This window comes from Camelus ferus, chromosome 4 (genome assembly GCF_009834535.1).
Source record: "Camelus ferus isolate YT-003-E chromosome 4, BCGSAC_Cfer_1.0, whole genome shotgun sequence".
Taxonomy (NCBI): Eukaryota; Metazoa; Chordata; class Mammalia; order Artiodactyla; family Camelidae; genus Camelus; species Camelus ferus.
Window position 1 is genome coordinate 34396368 of NC_045699.1, and position 21300 is coordinate 34417667.

General features: G+C 40.2%; 1 protein-coding gene across 4 annotated transcripts in view; it reads right to left on the reverse strand.

Annotated features, from left to right (window-relative positions):
* APBA1 (amyloid beta precursor protein binding family A member 1) overlaps positions 1–21300 on the reverse strand; it is a 210048-nt gene that overhangs the window by 65314 nt on the left and 123434 nt on the right. For all 4 annotated transcript variants that reach the window (XM_032477804.1, XM_032477806.1, XM_032477803.1 and 1 more), the window contains exon 2: positions 12973–14235. In XM_032477804.1, coding sequence (XP_032333695.1) covers positions 12973–14166 — 1194 coding nt within the window. In that variant the 5' untranslated portion in view covers positions 14167–14235. The remainder of the gene's footprint in view (positions 1–12972; positions 14236–21300) is intronic.

Genomic DNA, 21300 nt, shown 5'->3' on the forward strand with positions numbered 1-21300 from the left:
GGCTGGTGTCTACATCAAATCCAGCCCTCACACCAAAGATACTGGACATGCAGTCTACACAGCAACACTGCTGTATGAAAGTATCCTTTCAAGACCACAATAGATAACTAATTCATCTAAATTCATAGAAACAGAGAAGGTTGAGTAAAGTGAAAAGGTAGAGGAACTACTCCCAAATGAAAAAGAGACACCCTCCCCAAATAAATAACAGTCTAACAGACACTGAGTTTAAAAATTTGGTAATAAAAATATTAACTGAATTAAGAAAAGAGTATCAATATAAATGTAAATCATTTAAACATGGAACTAGAAGCTATAAACCAATCAAAATAAATAATTCAATAACTGAGATAAAGAACACTCTAGAAGCAATAGCCAACTAAATGACACAAAATAATGCAGCAGTGACCTGGAAGATAGTATGACAGAAATCAGCCAATCAGAACAGCAGACAGAAAGACAAATGAAAAAGGATGAAAGTAACATACGAGACCTATGGGATAATATAAAATATGCCAACCTATGCATAACAGGGATTCCAGAAGGAAAAGGGAGAGAACGGGATTGGAAATGTATTTCAAGAAACTATGGCTGTAAACTTTGCAAACCTAAAGAAGGAAACAGATATCCAATTACTGGAAACATAGAGGATCCCAAACAAGATGAACCCAGACAGACCCACAATAAGACATAACATAATTAAAGTGGCAAAATTTGAAAATAAGAGAGAATTCTAAAGGCAGCAAGAGAAAAACAAAGAGTCAGTGACAAGGGGACCCCCATAAGACTATCAGCTCATTTCTCTGAAAAAACTTTGCTGGCCAGAAGGGAGGGGCATGATATAGCCAAAGTCCTGAAGGGGAATAACACGCAACCTAGGAAACTCTACCCAGCAAATTATCACTTAGAAAAGACATAGAGATAAAGAATTGCCCAGACAGGCAAAAACTAAAAGATTTCATTAATACTAAATGTACCCCCCCTCCAAAAAAAAACCTTGAAGTGTCTTCTCTATTTTTTGTTTTGGGGGAGGTAATTAGGTTTATTTATTTACTTATTTATTTTAATGAAGGTACTGGGGATTGAACCCAGGAACTTGTACATGCTAAACATGCACTTTACCACTGAACTATACCCTCCCTGCCTTGAAAGGTCTTCTCTAGACAGAAAAATAAGAATCTATTGGAAATGGAAAATCCCAGTAAGAAATGCAGATATATAGTAAGGTTGAAGATCACTTAAACAGGTCAGTATGTAGATTTTAAAAATTATTAAAGTGACTGATTACAACAAAAAGGGATATGCTTGAAGGTGTGAATATGACATCCCAATATATGGGAGGTAGGTGTAAAAATATGGATCTTTCAGAATGTGTTTGAACTTAAATAATTATCAGCTTAAGGCAAGTAGATATATAATTATGGGTCAATATATATAAACCTCCTGGTAATCACAAATCAAAAATCCACAACAGCTACACAAAAACCAAAAAAAAAAAAAGGGAACTTAAGCATAAAACTACAAAAGAAAATCATCAAACCACAATGGAGGGAAAAAAAAAAAGAAATTTAAAAAGTACTACAAAAACACCTGGAGAATAAGGATTAAAATGGCAGTAAGTACATACGTATCAATAATTACTTTAAATGTCAGTGGACTAAATGCTCCAATCAAAAGACACAGGGTGGCTTGCTGAATTAAAAAAAACAAGACCCTTCAAAATGCTGCCTGTAAGAGACTCACTTCATGGTAAAGGACACAGACTGAAAGGGAGGGGATAGAAAAAGAAATTTCATGCCAATGGAAATGACAAGAAGGCAAGGGTAGCAAAACTCATATCAGACAATGGAGACTTTAAAAACAAAGGTCATAAAGAAAGACAAAGAAGGGCATTATACAATGATAAACGGATCCACACAAGAGAGTATTTCACTCAATATATATGTACCCAATACAGGAGCACTTAAGTACATAAAGCAAATACTAACAGAGAGAAACTGACAATAATACAATAACAGTAGGAGATTTTAACACCTCGGTGACATCGATGGACAGATCATCCAGACAGAAAAAAAATCAATAAGGCAACAGAGGTCCTAAATGACACAATAGACCAGTTGGACTTTTTGATATCTACAGGATACAAGATCCAAAAAAACCAATCAGAATACACATTCTTATCAAGTGCACATGGAACATTCTCCCGGATGGACCACATACTAGGTTATAAACCAAGCCCCAACAAATGTAAGAGGGTAGAAATCATATCAAGTGTCTTTTCCAATCACAACAGTATGAAACTGGAAATGAATTACAGAAAGAAAAATGAAAAAGCACACACATGTGGAGACTAAGCAACATGTTACTGAATAACCAGTGGGTCCATGACGAAATCAAAGAGGAAATCAGAAAATGCTCTGAGACAAATGGAAGTGAAAACAACTTTCCATAATCTAAGGTATGCAGCAAAACCAGTTCTAAGAGGCAAGTTCACAGCAATTCAGGCCTTCTTCAAGGAACAAAAATCTGCAACAAAATAAAAAAAATCACAAGAAGAAGAAAAAAGCCCAAACTCAGCAGAAGGAAGGAAACAAAAGTCAGAGAGGAATTAGAGATTAAAAAAAAATAGAAATGATCACTTAAACTAAGAGCTATCTGTTTTGAAAGATAAACAAAACTGACAAACCTCTAGCCAGGCTCATCAAGAAGAAAAGAGAGAGGATCCAAATAAACAAAGTAAGAAATGAAAAAGGAGAAATAAAGACTGATACCACAGAGATATAAAATATTTATAAGACAATGCTATGAAAAGTTATATGCCAACAAACTAGACAACCTAAAGAAAATGGACACATTTCTAGAAACATACAGCCTGCCAAGACTGACTCAAGGAGAAACAGAAAATCTGAATAGACCAGTCACTAGAAGTGAAATAGAATCTGTAATTTAAAAAAAACCCAAAAACCAAACAAACAAAAAAACTCTCTGCAAGCAAAAGCCCAGGTCTAGATGGTTCAGTATTTTTTCAACACTTAAAGAATTAATGTCAATACTTCTCAAACTCTCCCCAAAAAATCAGAGAGGAGGGAACACTCCTCAACTGAGTTTACAAGGTCAGCAACATCCTAGTATCAAAGCCAGGAAAGGACACTACCAGAAAAGAAAACTACAGGCCAAGATCCCCGATGAATATAGTTGCAAACCTTTTCAACAAAATACAAGCAAACTGAATTCAGCAGCATATTAAAACGGTCAGACACCATAATCAAGAGGGATTTATACCCGGGATGCAAAGATGGTTCAAGACACACAAAATCAATGTGATACATCACAGTAATAGAATGACAGACAAAATTGTATGATCATTTCAGTAGACAGAAAAACTGCATTTGACAAAATTCTAATCCCTTTCACAATAAAAATTCTTGACAAATTAGGTACAGAAGGAATGGACCTCAATATAATAAGGGTGGTATATGACAAGCCCACAGCTAACATCATACTTGGTAGCGAAAGGTTAAAAGCTTTTCCTCTAGATGAGGAGTAGGACAGAGGTGCCCACTCTCAGCACTCCTATTCGACATAGTGCTGCAAGCCTTTGCCAGAGCAATCAGGCAAGAAGGAGAAATAAAAAGGCACCAGAATTGGAAAGGAGGAAGTAAATTTGTCTCTATTTGCAAAAGACATGATTTTATTTATAGAAAACCCTAACTATTCCACCAAAAACGCTGTTAGATCTAACTAACAAATTCAGTAGAGCACAGGATACCAAATTAACAGATAAAAATTAATAGCATTTTTCTACACTAAACACAAATTATCTGAAAAATAAATTTTTAAATAATCCCATTTCAATAGCATCAAAAAGACTACCTAGGAATAATATAACCAAGAAAGTAAAAAAATCTCTACCCTGAATACAAGATACTGATGAACGATATAAAAGATGACACAAATAAATGGAAATATATCTCATGTTCACGGATGGGAAGAATTAATATTGCTTAAGTGTCCATATTACCCAAATCCAAATGTAATTTTGATCAAGATTCCAATGGTATGTTTTAGAAGTGGAAAACATAATCCTAAATTTTATATAAAACCACAAAAACCCTGAATAGCCAAAGCAATCCTGAGAAAGAAGAATGAGGCTAGAGGCATCACACTTTCTGATTTCAAGCTATATTATAAAGCTATAGTAATTAAAATAGCATGATACTGGCATAAAAACAGACACATGGACTAATGGAACAGAACTGAGAACCCACTGTTGGGAGGGTATAGCTCAGTGGTAGAGTGCATGCTTAGTATGCACCAGGTCCTGAGTTCAATCCCTAGTACCTGTTAAAAAACAAACAAACCTAATTACCCCCCCCCCCCACACACACAAAATAAAACAACAAAAACAGAATTGAGAGCCCAGAAATCAACCCATGCATATACAGTCAACTTTTACAAGGGAGCCAGGAATACTCATTGGATAAAGACAGTCTCTTCAATAAATGGTGCTGAGAAAACTGGATATTCACATGTAAAAGAATGAAACTAGACCTCTGTCTTACACTACTCAAGAAAAGCTAACTTAAAATGGATCAAAGACTTAAGCATAAGACCTAATACCATAAAACTCCAAGGGGGGAAAAAAAACAGGTAAGAAGCTCCTTGACATTGGTCTTGGCAATCATTTTCTGGGTCTGACACCAAAAGCACAAATAATAAAAGCAAAAATCAACAAATGGGACTGTATTAAACTTAAAAGCTTCTTCACAGCAAAAGAAATAAACAAAATGAAAAGACAACCTACAGAAAGGGAGGAAATATTTGCAAACCATATATCAAATGAGGAGCTATTATCCAAAATATATAAACAATGCATACAACTCAATAACAACAACAAAAAAATCTAGTTTAAAAATGGGCAGAGGAACTAAACGGAAATTCTTCCAAAGAAGATATCCAAATGCCCAACACATACGTGAAAAGATGCTCAACGTTATTAATTTTCAGGGAGATACAAATCCAAACCACAATGAGATATCACCTCAGCTGTTAAAACAACTGTCAACAAGACGACAAGAGATAAGGAGTGTTGGTGAGATTTCTTGGAAATGAGGTCTCATTGGTGATATTAAAGGTATTCAAAATATGAGGACTGAATGAAAATGCCTAAAAGAGACTTCTTATGCTTGTATAAACAGAGTTTAAAACTTAAGGAAAACCTGCTGGAGAAAAGGGAGCCCTTGTACACTGTTGGTAGAAATGTAAATTGGTTCAGCCACTATGGGAAAACAGAATGGAGGTTCCTCAAAAAAATTTTTTAAGACTACCATATGATCCAGAGATCCCACTTCTGGGTATACATTCAAGGGAAATAAATATAGGATATCAAAGAGATACATGCACTCCTACGTTTACTGCACCATTATTCACAATAGCCAAGGTAAGGCAACAATCTAAGAGTCCATCAATGAAGGACTGGATTAAGAAGATGTGGTAGATAAAGACAATGGAATATTGTTCAGCCATGAGAAAGAAGGAAATCCTGCTATTTGTGACAACATGGATTTGCCTTGAAGACATTAAACTGAGATAAATTAGAGAAAGACAAATACCATATGTTATCACTTGTATGTGGAATCTGAAAAAGCCAAACTTGTAAAAACAGAACATAGAATGGCGGTTACCAGCGGCTGGGGGGCCAGGAAATAGAAAAGATATTGTTTAGGTGTACAAGCTTGAAACTTGTAAATAAATAAATCCTGGAGATCTAATGTACAATATACTGATTATAGATGATACTGTATTATAGACAAACTCGCTAAGAGATTAATCTTTATATTCACCACAGAAAAAGAAATGATAATTACATGACATGATAGAGGTATTAGCTAATGTTACAATGGCAATCATATTGCAATGTATGTTTATGAACTCAACACTGTACACCTTAAAGTTACATGTGTCAATTATATCTCAAAATAATAAAAATTGAGTATCTTACATACAGCAAATGAAACAACTGATAAAATGAAAAGGCAACCACTGATAAAACAAAAAGGCAATCTACAGAATGAGAGAAAATATTTACAAATCATGTATGTTAGGGGATTAATATCCAAAATAGATAAATAACTCATACAACTCAATAATCAAAAAAATTTGATTTTAATATTGGGCAGAGAAACTGAATAGACATTTTCCCAAAGATATACAAATGGCCAATAGATACATGGAAAAGTGCCCAACATCATTAATCAGGGAAATGCAAATCAAAACCACAATGAGATGTCATCTCACACCTGTTAGAAAGGCTGTTCTCAAAAAGACAAGAGGTAAGAAATGCTGGCGAGTCTGTACAGAAAAGGGAACCCTTGTCCATGGACCCGAAGAATTAGTATTGTTAAAACAGTCACACTACCCAAAGCCATCTACAGGTTCAACACAATCCCCAGCAAAATATCAAAGCCATTCTTTACAGACAGAGAAGAAACAATCCTAAAATTTATGTGGAACCACAAAAGACCTCGGATAGCCAAAGCAATGCTGAGAAAAAGAACAAAACCAAAAGTATCACACTTTTTTATTACACACTACAATGGAAAGCCATAGAAATAAAATAATATGTATTGACAGAAAAATAGACACATAGACCCATGGGATAGAATAGAGAGCCCAGAATTAAATCCTAGCATATGTGGTCAACTAATATTCAACAAGGAAGCCAAGAACACCCAATGGGGAAAGGACAGTCTCTTCAACAAATGGTGCTAGTGAAATTGAACCCCTATTGCACATCACTCATAAAAATTAACTCAAAATGGATCAAAGACTTAAACTTAAGGCCAGAGACTATAAAACTTCTAGAAGAAAACATAGGGAAGAAGTGCATCGATGTTGCTCTTAGAAAGGATTTTTTTGACATGATACCAAAGGGACAAACATCAAAAGCAAAAATTAACAAATGGGACTACAACAAACTCAAAAGCTTCTGCATAGCAAAGACACAATTAACAAAATTAAAAGGCAGCCTACAGAATGGGAGAAAAATTTTGCAAGTCATGTACTGAGTAAGGCATTAACATCTAAAATATATGAAGAACACAGCTTAAAAAATTTTTTTGATTGATCTTGTGCCCCATCCATACAAAACAAAACAAAAAATATGCAGAAGACCTAAACAGTTATTTTTCCAAAGAGGACATCAAAATGGACAACAGGCCCAGGGGAAGGTGCTCAACATCACTAATCATCAAAAAAAAATGCACCCAAAACAACTGTAAGACATCACCTCAGACACGTTAGAATGACTATTATGAAGAAGACAAGAAAACAACCAGTGCTGGAGAAGATGTGGTGAAAAGAAACCCTTATACACTGTTTATGGGAATGTAGATTGCTCCAACCACTATGGAAAGCAACATGGACGTTCCTCAAAATATTAAAAATAGACCTACCACACAATCCAGCAATTCCACTTCTGGGAATATACCCAAAGGAAATGAAAACCCAAAGGAATTTGGAAAGATGTGTCCACCCCATGTTTATTGCAGCATTATTCACAATAGCCCATTGTGAAAGATATGGAAACAACTCAGATGCCCACCAACAGACGAGTGGATAAAAAAGATGTGGTATATACACAACGGCGTATTATTCAGCCACAAGAAAGAAGGATATCCTTCTTTTTTGTGACAACATGGATGGACCTTGAGTACATTTTGGTAATGAGATAAGCCAGATCACTTATATGTGGAATCTAAAACACACACACACACACACACACACACACGCACACGATATCAAACATGTTTAGAAAACAAAACAAGAGTAAAACAGTGGTTACCAGGGTGTTGGGGTAGGGGGATAAGACTGAGGGTGTTTAAGGGTACCAACTTGTAACAAGTACCAAAATAGCCATAGAGATTTCATGTACAATTAAGCACACAGTAATATTGTAATGAGTATGTAATGTATTAATTATTGTTACAACAGCAACCATATTACAATATATAAAGGTACCAAAGTAACATGATGTGTACCCTAGATTTACACAATGTTACATGTCAAATTTATCCAACAAAAGAAAAAAATGATACAATGATCTAGTAAAGACTCATGCTATTTCATAACATTCTTTTGATTAGTAATCATTTTGCACAGTAACAAAATGCACTTCTATAGAATCAGAAAAAATTATTTGAAATACATGAATTTTAAATAAAAATGTGACAGGAATAAAATAACGTTCTGATCATTCATGAAGATTGGAAAAAAAAGAAGGAAAAGGAAACCGTTGTGCACTAGTGGTGTAAATATAAACCGGTGCAACTACTAGGGAAAACAGAATGAAGATTCTTCAAAAATTAAAAATAAAACTACTCTATGATCAAGAAATCACTTCCGGGTATTCATCCAAAGGAAACAAAAATCATTATTTCAAAAAGATATATGTATCTAATGTTCATGGCAGCCTTACTGACAATAGATAAGACATGGAAATAACCTAAGTGTCCACTGAATGTATATTGTTTATATAACTGCATATATATATACACACACACACACAATGAAACATTATTTAGCCATAAAAAGGAAGGAAATCCTGCCATTTGCAACAATATGGATGAAACTTGAAAGTATTATGCTAAGTGAAATGTCAGACAGAGAAAGATAAGTAACTATATAATCTCACCTATATGTGGCATCGAAAAGAGAAAATCATACAAAAGGAAAATAGATTGATGGTTGCCAGAGACCAGGCAGGGGTGGGGGGGTATTGTCAGTGAAATGGGTGGAGGAGGTCAAAAGGTATAAACTTTCAGTTATAAGATAAATACCATCTGGGGATGTAATGTACAGCATGGTGACTATAGTTTACAATACTACATTGTATATGGTTATGGGGTTGGGGGGAGGAGGGAGTGGGAAGGGATAAATTGGGAGTTTGAGATTTGCAGACACTAACTAATATATATAAAATAGATAAACAAGTTCACACTGTATAGCCCAGGGAACTATATTAAATATCTTGCAGTAATTTACAGTGAAAAAGAATATGAAAATGAATTTATGTATGTTCATGTATGACTGAAAAGCATTTATGCTGTACACCGGAAACTGACACGATGTTGTAAACTGACTATAGTTCAATAAAAATATGTATATTCAATGCTCAAAAAAAAAGTTGTGATATATATATATATACACACAATGGAATACTACTCAGTGATAAGAAACCATGAACTAATGCCATCTGCAGAAACATGGAGGGACCTAGAGGTTATCATACTAAGTGAAGTCAGTCAAACAAATATCGTATGGTATCGCTTATATGTGGAATCTAAAAAAAAATAACACAAGTGGACTCATTTATAAAACAGAAACTTAGACACAGAAAAGAAACATGGTTACTGGGGGAAAAGAGGGAAGAGAAAATTAGGAGTTTGGGATTAGCAGATACAAAGTATTATAGACAAAATAAACAACAAAGTCCTACTGCCTAGCACAGGAACTACATTTAATAGCTTGTAATAACCTATAATGAAGATGGAATATGGCAAAGTGTGTGTGTGTGTGTATATACATGTATAACTAAATCACTATGCTGTACACCAGAAAGTATCACAACATTGTAAATCAGCTATATTTCAATTTTTTTTTAAAAAAAAGAAAGCAATGAGAAAAAAAGAACTGGTCATTCATTGACAATATTTTTCATGAAGGAGGTTGGGAGGTAGTTTTCAACATGTATCTGGAAGAGAGTCTTTTCTAGAAGAAAAGCATTTATAACTGTTTTTCCAGAAAGCAATTATTTTCACTCAGTGCTGAGCATCTAGTCTGCGTTCAGTAAGTTCCTGCTAATGAGCAACCCTATCCTCACATTTTGTACGAGTCACCAGCAAGTATCCTCTACATAAGAGAAATACGCTAAAGCTCTGAGGGAATTAAAAGTAGTGTTAAAAGCAGATTCAGCTATCAGCAGACATCTCTGGCAAGTAGTACACGTGGCTTATATTTCTGTCTATTCGCTCTGCTGTAGTTCCTGATCTTTTGGGGAATGCACTGCTTCTGTACCAAGAATTCCAGGGCCCCTTTTTCAGGCCTGTTGACTGAAACCAGAGTGGGGCAGCTCCTTCCTTGTGCTAATAGGAGATTTAGCTAGGTCTCCAATCCACAGATCTTACGTGGGGAAACTACTCAGGTGACATCTGTCCTTTAAATAGGTGGCTCTTACTCACTTATTTATTTTATGCAGTTAAGAATCACAGGGAGACTTTACAAAACAAAATAAAACAAAGCAAACAAAACAAAACCACAGACCACTGGCCCCACTTTAGGTATTTTGGTTTTGGAAGGAAAGGTAGTAATCTGTATTTTTAACAAGTACCTTCCAGAAAGACTTCAGACCACACTGCTTTTAATAGTGCTTTTCCATCTTCTACAACAGCATACACGGCATGAACATTCAGTAAATACTTTCTGATGCTGAGATGGAAATCAACAGAATACATATACTTATATATTCTCCCATAATACCATCAAAGAGGAAGCAAATGAAGGTCCTTCCTATAAATAAGGCATAACAGATGACATGAAACCCACCAATTCAAATGACTTTAAGATGGCTGGCAGAATAGCTTAAGGCACAGGTTTTTGGTTTTGTTTTGTATTAACTATTCTTAACCCAGTAAGCCCTCACCAATTTCTTAGTGTCAAGTTGAATTTTTGGTCAGATGGATTTCTAGAGCATCACCCAATATTCTAGAATCAATTCTACTTCTGAATGAAACATCATGCAAGAGGGTTAAGTTGTTCTTCTAGTTCAAATAGGTAAAAGCAAGCCCCCGCCCCCAAGTTAGGCTGTGCTGTGGATTTATCGTGAGGCTGCAGGGACAGGGTGGTTAAGGCAGTCATTTCGTGGAGCTGGCGCAGGTGAGAGAGATAAAGGAAGAGGCCACACCCGGACCAAATGCTCCTGCAGCTTCTTCGCAGATGGCTCTTCAAATTTCTAAAAGGGTGCAGAACCCAGCCTCTTGCCAGCTCCCCACTTTTAAAAACCTGCTCCATTTCCACTACATTTGCAAAATGCTTTCTGCATCCCTCCCTGCTAGCCAGCACAAACCTGGAGACAGCTGGAGGTCACTGAGAATTCTGCCCAAGTGCACATCTGTTTTTAACTGTTTGATTGTGTAGCCTGGACAAGAGAGAGGAGATACTGAGCATGCTGAACTGACTGACCCAATAAATGCTGCCCCCTTACTGGGGAGGATGCAGATCCTTTCCCAATCTGTTTCCAATCTTTCCTTGAAGGTGCCTGCGATTTAATCAGCTAACAGCCATTGTTGACTGTTACTAAAAGAAGAGGCGAATGATACCTCTCTGAGCTGCATAACCCTTTACAGATAAGTAAAATGAACAGCTACCAATAATGGGTTCCCACTCCAAAAGGTATACTGAAAAATAGCCTGGTGCAATCATAAATGCAGAATTAAATGAAACTGAACTTAACCTCTTGACCCTTCTTTTACTCCAAGCTCCCTCTTTAAATCAAAGTGCTTAAAAATTCTTCAAGAGCATGGAAAAGTGAGAGTTGTGGCAGAGAGAGAATCTTTAGAGCCAGGTAGTGGGGGCAAAGGTTAGCCTTCTTGATTTGTTTTGAATAGACTGTAACACCCAAGCTTGCCAAGTTATCAAATTTCTTTGGTATTTCAAAAAACGTAAAATGAAATGTCAACAGGGCAGCAATAGCTTTCTGTAGCTCTTCACAGAAAGTCTAATTCATTTCAAAACCGTGCCTCTTGGGAGGTGAGAAGGACGCGCTGGTACCACCAGAAATGAAAATTAAGCCTCTCCTGAAAGTCAAGGGTGGGTGAAAAAACTGCAGACACCCCTGGCTGGCAAAGGCCCAGAAGGATACTTCTTTGATTTCCTCCAAAGAGGCCACAATGTCCGTTTCAAACCTTTAAGGGGTTGTTTTAAGGCAGTAGTTCTCAAATTGTGGTCCTGGGACCAGCAGCATTAGCTGGGAACTAACTGGTGATAATGTTGAACTTCACCTGAGCCCTGAGATTCAGGAAAACAGCAAAGGTTAAGGAATGCCGACCCCTTTTGTGTTCTGGAAAAGGCTTGTACAAGAAGACCCAGAAGACCTGAGAAACTCACAGGTGCCCCCTCATTTACCTATGATGAGGCCAGACACAGACCCTCCAAGACAAATGATTAGCTGAACTGCTGACTGATCAGAACAAAATGCTTATTAACTAGCATTCGATTAAGCTTCTCGCCTTCTTCCAGGTCCCTGAGCTTTGGCCATACAACAATCCCTCCCTTAACAGCCCGTCCTGGGAATAGGCTGGGCTCAGGTTAAAACACTCTCCTGTGGGCAACGCATTCCAGTTATGCTTTCATCGCATGTCCTCACCCCTTGTTCTTTCTAGCCTTGCTTATTCCTCCCTATAAAAGAACCCCCCTTTTGCCTAACCCTAGGGACTTGCAGTTCTTACAGTCAGAGGTTCTGCTACTGCAACAGTCCCCATCCCTCTGTTACAACAGTGCCTTTCCTTCTTTCAATAAACCTTTCCAATAAAGTCTCTCGTTACTCAATCCAGACTCGTTTTCTTTTCCTTTTCTTTTTATTTGATGTCAGGCCACGGCCTATAACTTCTAAGTGGGAAACTGGGGGATGGGGAGTGGTGCGCCTGGAAATCAATTTCTGAACAAATGCTCCAGGAAGTTTGAGAACCACTGATTTACGGCAACCTCTCGACACTTAATTCCCTCCCACCTGTGTTTCACTCACGATCGCTTAAGTGCAAGCTGTTTCTGAGGCTTAAGGTGGACACATTTTTTAGCATCCCCACAGATCATCCATCTCATCAAGTCATTTCCCAATGACAAACGAGGCCACCCAGCGCCCGTCTCCCCTCCTGGCCAAGCGTGATGTTGAGCAAGCCCGAACCCGCATACACTTACATCTCCATCCACCGGCCTCTGGTCGTCACAATCCCTGGTGGGACTAATGTCCTGGCGCATGACCCAGATGGGCTCTTTGGGCTCGTCGGGGGTGTAAGGCGAACGGATGGTCCTGGTTTTCACCTCCTCGATGGCCTCCTTGATGTCTTTGATGGCCAGCGAGATGGCATCCCTCTTCTCCTTGCTGTACCGCTGCACCACCTCGCCGCCCGCGCTGCCTGCCGCCCGCTGCTGCCCCGCTGGCGCCTGCGGCCCGGGGCTGTCGGGGCGACCCCCGCCCGGGGTGGGGGCGCGCTCCAGGTCCTGCTCGGCCTCGGGCATGTCCTCTGCCGCCTTGTCGAGGCTCTGAGAGCTCATGCTCTGCTTGACCTCGGCCACGATCTGGTCAATGTCCTCCTCCTGCTCGTAGCTGTCCATGCGCGGGTAGGGCGCGAACTCAGCCTCCTTCTCCGGGCTGTCGGACTCGCCATCTGAGCGCTCGTCATAGTGGTGCAGCCGCGCGCCCAGGGCCTCCTGCCGGTACGCCGCCGCCTCGTCGCGCTCCTGCTCATACAGCCGCAGGCCGTCGCGCGCGTCCAGCTCGGGCGCGTCCCCGATCTCCTCGTACACGTGCTCCTGCATGCCCCCGTAGTCGGCGTAAGGCTCGGCGTAGGGCTCGTCCTCGCCGCGGTGGAAGAGCCGGTGCGTGTAGACGTAGCCCGAGTACGCCGCGTTCATGGCCTCCTCGTGCTCCAGCGAGTGGAAGTGCAGGTGATTGGGCAGCGCGCGGCGGTGCGTGGCCTCGGCGTGCTCGGCCTCCGCCTGCTCCGTGTATTCCTCCGCCTCGGGCCGGTACTGCACGGCGTACGCGCTCTCGTCCTCGGGGTCCTGCGCGCGCTCCGCGTCGTAGCCGTCCTGGGCCGCGGCGATCACGTCGCCCTCGGCCGTGTCCGTGTGGTTGTGGAAGCCGCTCTCAGTGCTGGCCGAGCGCGCCAGGCACTCACCGCGCTCCTCTTCCTCCTGCTGCTGCCCGGGCTGGGCGCAGAGGTCCTCGACGGCGCGCCCGCGCGGGGGGCGGCCCGCATAGCGCTGCTGCTGTTGCTGCTCCTCCTCCACCTCGGGGTGTTCCAAGTCGGCCTCCACCGACTCGTTCACCTCGCCGCCTGCCGCCTCGTCGGTCATCTCCACCTCCGCGGCCCCTTCCAAGTGGTTCATGGTGGGCGTCGGGGTCGGCTGGGAGAGAGGCTGGGCTGGCTCACTGCGAGCTCATTTTGCTCCACCCGGCTGGAAGAACGAGAAGGGGAGGGGCTGTTAAGTGGTTCAGGCTGTAGTCAGGTGCTGAGTGCCAAGATAACCATAAAAACAGCTGTTATTGATCCTTTCTGAATCTGGGTCATTTAAACAGTGATTGCAATTTTAAGCTCAATCTTTAGTGCACCTTCTTCGTAGCACGTGTGGTAATTTGTAATTACGTACCTTCTTGTTTAATTGCTTAAGGCTTTCTCCCTTCCCCACCCCTCAGACTGAGAGCCCTAGTGAGCCTTTAGTTCCTCATCAGGGTTACTATTCGGTTCCATTTCTGATGCATCTGAATAGAGTACTACTAAATTGAACGAGCCAATTGACGCATTTTCCATCTGCTAAGGGATAAATCTCTCTAAATTAAACTAGGATCCTAGATACTTTAGAAATGATTCTTTAAGTAAATTTCAAGGGGAAAAAAATCATCCTGGAATGTTTTGAAGCCATTGCTGTCAATACAAATACGGAGCCATTCTGGGGGAGGCTATCAGCCCTCAGCAGTTCTCATCCTGTCGTTACTGGCTCTGCTGCCTCCGCGAAGTGGCTTCATTTTCTGGCTCTCACTATGAGAACAGACTCTCGTCCTACAGCAGGACGTTAACAGCTATTACACAAAGGAAAAAGACTCCGTGGTCAAAAGCGGAGTTGGAATTGATTTTCCATTGTGAATATTCAAGGGAGGGGGGGAGATACAGGATGCAGGGTTCCTTCTCAAACTTATTTGAGAAACACTTCTTTTCTAGAGGCTAGTGTTCTGACAGATACACTTAAACACATACTGACTAGCTAACACTCACTTCCCTCATATATCCCGGATCTAAAATTCTTTGATTCTATGAATTAGCATTATAGCTGATACTGGATAACATGCTCATTTCCTTAAAATATGAGTAGGCCTCTTTCCTTATTTCCAGAGGGACTTGTAGCTAAAGAGAGAGTTTTGTTTTCAACCTCTCTCAATCCTTCTTGTCACAAAATAGCTTTCTAGCATAATCTGTGTACAGTGTGTGGAAACAAATACAAAGGATGCAAAGAACAACAGAAACAGGCAGGATCCCGACAATTTCAAGACACTGTGGCAAGTGGGTTCAACGTGTGAACTTTTCTCACAGTGTTCTTTTGGAGAGCTCAGCTTACAAATGGACAAAACATATGGGAAGTGAACTCTTTAATGCATCAGCAGAAAGCTCCTGGAGGACCAGGGACATCTGACTGACTCTCTAACATTAGGATGCATTATAGCTACTCAACACCAACCACAATTACAGCAGTTTCCTTCAAGCACTATGACAGCCAGCAGTAAAGGAGGCCATTATGGAGCTACCAAACTCATCTTAAAGCAGAAGTATCGCCTTTCCCCCATTCTTTGATGGAAAAAGAGGCAGCCAGGTAAAGATCTGAGGGCAGGGCCTTGAGGTGAGAAAGGCCTTGCTGTATTCAAAGACATAAGGTGTCTTCACATAAGGTGTGTGAAGTGAGTAAGGGATGATGTGGTAGGAGGTGAGGATGGGGAGACAGGAGGGGGCCAGCAGGGCTCCCATTGTCCTCACGGTACTCTCTCTGTATTTATTATGTATTATATATAATTTTATTATATTACCTGTCATTCTGAGTAACTGTTCTTTACAAATAACATGAAGTCCTTGAGAAAAGAGGACACATCATTTATCTTTGATTCCCCAGTGCCAAGCACAGAAGGTACACAGTAAGTAGTCAATAAATTTTTAGTGATTAAGAAGAAAAAAATTATCTCCCATTCCCCAATATCAGGGGCCTTTTAGATAATGGCATGCCTAGCCTTTGGAGAACTCATTTCTTATTTCCATCTTGAATCTTTGCTGCCCTTATCTACCCATGCAACCTTCTCCACCTTCTTCTGATGCTTTACGTGCCCAAAGAACTCTAGTGAGTCAACACTTCCCTACTTTTGAGTGCACTGGTCCAGTTGGCATTTATCAGATATGTACCAGGCACTGTGCAAGGCAAGGAGGATGCCAAGTGTCTAATCCACGGGCCCAGCCTTCAAGGGCTAACAGCTTTGATAATTATCATACCTGGTGATAAATGCAAAACGGAAATAAGTTCAAGCTACAAAAGGAGATGAGCTAAAACAACGACAACGGTATCACCTTTGTGAATCATGCAAGTGCTGCTGGCCTTATAGGGTCTGGATTTCATAGCTCGTAAGCATCCTGGGAACTGAGGCCTAGGAGAAGAGTGCCATCATCTAGTCAATGTCCCAGATTATGAACCATGTGCCTCTGGGGGCTGAGAGAGTAGAAGGGAGGAGATGCAGCTGGTTGAAGAAAATCCTCCCCCTCCACAAAAAGGCTTGATGACCTGGAGGACACAGGCAAGACAGTCCCCTCTGCAGGAGCAGCCACACAACATGAGGACGGGGTGCTGTGGCATCTTGGCTGCAGGGGTGATGGAATCCAGACTGCCAGCAGTGACGCACAGGTGGCTTTCTGGCTCCTGGCTCTGGAATGTTCCACAGCTAGGCTGGAAAAAGTGAACACCACTGCAGTGCACCATTTAGAAATAACACATTTTGTGATTCAGCAGTTAAATCCAGGCAGCTCATAATGTTAGCTGAGGCTCCTGTTGGTTTGGGATTAACAGAAGGGGAGGCTGTAAATTACTTTGGTTGATCTCTTCTTCAGTAGTTGTTAATAAGAATTTCCAGTAGACTGTCCCTTTTAACACATTCAGAAGTAGTTTTAGAAGGGTCTGACTGAAGACAAAATGCAATGTAAAAAAGAATGAAAGAAATCACACCAGGTTGTTAACCTGGAGAGTTATTGTGTGTGTGTGTGTGTGTGAGGGCCAGGGGAGTAGAAATGCAGGTGTAGGGAAACACATGAAGGTGGAGCCGGGACAAGTGGGAAAAGAGGAAGATTGTACTAGCCATTCTCCCTTCTGAAAAAACTAGATTGAACAATATGATTTCACTTATATACGTTTTTATACTTCTGCAGATATTTAAAGTAGTACAATTGTCTCCCGTGGACTTAACGAATGTTGCTTGTCTTTCCCTGCTGGAGTTGCAAGCAAAAGTCCTATTTCTTGGGACTGCAGCTTGTCCTAATCCACCTGCACACCTACTGTTCCAGTCAGCGTGATGTCTGCTATGAAGCCAAATACTGTCCATGACACTGAGACCATTAATTTCTATAGCAACAGTTGTAGTTGCCAAACAAATTATGCCCTGGATGTAGTGCACGCACACACACACACACACACACACACACATGCAATCTGCATAGGCTGGGAGATTAATGATTCTCATTTAAAAAAAAGAGAGAGAGAGAGAATAAGAATATCCAGGTATCCTTATCTATCCTCCCTACCCTATACATGTGTTTTCCTTCCGTGAGATCGATTGTGAAACATCTATAGGGGATCCAAAGGACATGAAGAATCCCATTCAAATCATCAGCTCATCTAAACACAGTGCTTCTGTTTATAAAAAGAGTAGCATATAAAAGACAGAAGTAAAAAGGACGAGTTCTTTAAAGCTTAGTCTCCTTTGAATCCTTTGGAAATTAAATTCAATGATACTGGGAGCCAAGATGGATACAGAACACACATTTCTCCTTCCTAAAATCCCTTTCAGTTTAAATAGGCTCATGTGGTCAAAAAAAGCCTCCTCACACAGAATATCTTGCCTCAGCAAACTATTATTTTGTTTTCCCTGATATCCTTGTGCCTGAAATTGTGAAGTGTGGCTTGGCAGATGGTACTGGTGATGGTTTCAGAGTGAGCTGAGTACCAGATGTCAACCAGAATGAGGTCTCTGTGATTGGAACTCAGGGATGTGTCCCCGATCCTGTCCGGCTTCAATGAAGACATGCGGGCTGGACATCTGCAGTTTCCCTCTCAAGATCCACTTTGCCCCTTCTCCACTCCACTCTGTGCCCTGTGGGCCTCTATGGGCTGGATCAATAGCCCCCTGTTCCTCTGGCTTCTGTCTGGGTTGGCCAATGGAAAGCTCTTGTGGATCTGCCCCCTAATCTTCCTTCCATCCAGTGATTTGGGTTCTTCCCCTATGGACAGACTGCCCCAATGCTGGCTGCCTCACGACCCTGGTTACCCTATTTTCTGGATCAAGAATGCCAACGACTTGTCTAGATGGCCACTTGTTGATCCCTTAGAGATAGTGGGCTGTCTGCTGGACCACACTTTTGTCTATATGGCAGCTGGATTTCCCTTCCAGCACCTGGCCAGCATAGGTAGGTGGGTCCTGTCCTTCTCAACAAGCCACTGTAGACTCTATACATGCATGTTTCAAGGCCACTGCCATTGCTCAAAACACTATGGCTACTCCTTTATAGAAACAGCTTTCACAGTTAATTTTTGGGATGTGAAGTTACCAGCAAATCGTTCTCAATATTCTATTCTAATATTAAGTCATATTTGATGTTGACTTCAAAGGATTACCACCACCTTATTTACAAGAGTTGGCTATAAATGGTGCTTAACTGTAATGGAAAAGAATCTGAAAAAAGTATACGTGTGTGTGTGTGTGTGTGTGTGTGTGTGTGTGTGTGTGTGTGTATAACTGAATCACTTTGCTATACACCTGAAAGTAACACTGTAAATCAACTACACTTCAATAAAAAATAAAATTGAAAAAAATAGTGCTTAATAGTTTTCAAATATCAAATTTATACCTAAAGGATCATCCTGTCATTCACTACACTTAATGAGGTATTGTACTGTTAAGGGGGACAGGTGTGGGCTACAGACTGCCTGAATTTGCACCCTGGTTTCATCACTTATTAGCTCTTTGATTTTGTATAACTTAATCACAGAAAATGCTCCAATTTTACCATTTCTAAGATGGGCATAGTAATAGTATCTATATCACACGGTTATTGGATGTTACAGGCTAATACTTATATATATATATATGTACACAACACTTAGAATAGTGTTTGATATGTTGTAAGGGCTATTTAACATTGATTAGTGCATTTTCTGCACACACCGTAATTGGTATTTAACAGAGCAATACATCGCTTTTAAAAAGCAAAAAAGAAAAAGTTAATATAAATGATTAGAGCCCATGGTACATTCATTAACATTACCCTTTCCTAAATAAGGCTACGCAGGGGTGGAAAACAAGCATTTAAGCTACTTCTAATCCATTTTGAAGTAAGATTGGGTATAGATAAGCCCATCAAATAATCACAGACCCTGTACTATGTGACAGCCAATATACGTGGTGTTTTACATGCTGTATTTCTAACCCTCACAGCAGTCTCAGTGGGAATTATTATCTCCAATTGCTAATTTTGAAGCAGAAACTAAGACAGCTTAAATCACTTGTCCAAGGTCACTCAGAGCCAAAAGAGGCGGAGGTAGATGCCTCTGGCTCTTGCTGTTCTTCCTATTACATTTCACTGCACCCATGAAGTGGTGCTATTGATCTTTTTTTTTAAACAAACATCTAAATTGATGCAGTCCCTTTTAGAATAGTCACCTTGGCAGACTCTCTATACTTACAAGTTCCAAGGGCACTGCCTTTGCTCAAAATACTTTGGCCACTCCTTTACTGGAACTGACTTCAAAGTTAATTTGAGGTTTTTTAAGCTACCAGCAAATCATTTTCAATATTCAATAGTCATATTTAGTCATGTTTGATTTGTGAACTCAAAGGGCGTCATCCAAATTTATCATCCACCTTATTTACAAGATTTGGCTGCGAATGCTGTTTGATGTTCTCCAAATACGAAATCTATCCCTAAAGGAAGGTATGTGACAGCCAAGATTATTAAAAAGACTCTGGGCTCTGAAGTCAATTCCCAAAGAGGGCTTTAAATATCATTTGGCCAATGGCCACATCTTTAGCATATACTTTTATCCTTGCAGAGTAAGCAGAGGGACGAGGGCCATTTGGAGGAATACATTCTTGTGTGATGGCTACAAAATCAGGTTCATTCCTTTCATCCACCCTGAAATCTATAAAATTGTGGTGAACACTAACCAGGCAGAAAAATTAATCATCCACTTGGATTAATTCAGCCATTCTGACCTCAGAGCTCTGATTAAAGAGAAAATTCTGAATTTATGCAGACTGCCTTATTGTCTGGCTCTTTGTCTAGCCCTTTGACAATCAAATCATTCATTTATCATTCTGATTCCAATAAAATACATGAAATAAGCTTAAGGCAACCAGGGAAACTCAGAGAAGAAACCCTGTAAATTTTATAGAAAACTCAAGGGACATTCTCTGGAAATCAAAGCCCATTAAAAGTCTTATCTGAATTTTTGTGAAATGCCCCAGGTATAAAGTCAGACATATCTATATAATCCATATTTATTGAGGGTTACACAAAATTGATATTTTCTCTCCATTACAATCCCTTGTTTCATGCCCCTACATAACTTCCTTTCTTCACCCTCCACTACATTTATTATCTCTGTTGGTATATTACATTCAGTTCAGGGGTACTAAATCACCAGCTACAATCAATCTGGACTATTTTCCTGATATTTCGTTATTATACAGAAAGCCACGTACACACCGTGCTATAGTGTTCATGATAGTAAATCTCTAAAATCAGCTCAGCCTTGTTAGTTCTCAGAGGCTCATTACTTCAGACTGCAAAAGGAGATGGAAATGGGGGAACACCAGGCTCAGGATGAATTGAACAGTAATTCATTAAAATGTAGTCTTTCCTTTGAGACCACATCACCGCAAATCTACTTCTACTGTTACTTTTACAGATCATTTGGCTCATTAGAAAGTCAGTTCACTTGCTTCCCTCTATTCCCTCAAGTTTTCTCTAAGCTCCTCTAGCATTTTTCTTCCCCAGAATGTCAGTCACCATCCTAATAACAAAGCTTCTAATTAAATTCTGGTGTCTAAGTTTCTTTTACTCACAGGTCAAGAAGGCAGCATTGGGAATGCTGGCCATCATCCTCAAACATTTTTCCGGTTATGCCTCAAATCTGATGTGCAAGAGCTACCCTAGATGATGAAAGCAGCTGTATCCAGAAACGTTCTCTCCCTGACAGTTCAACTTCACAACTCCCAGAGAA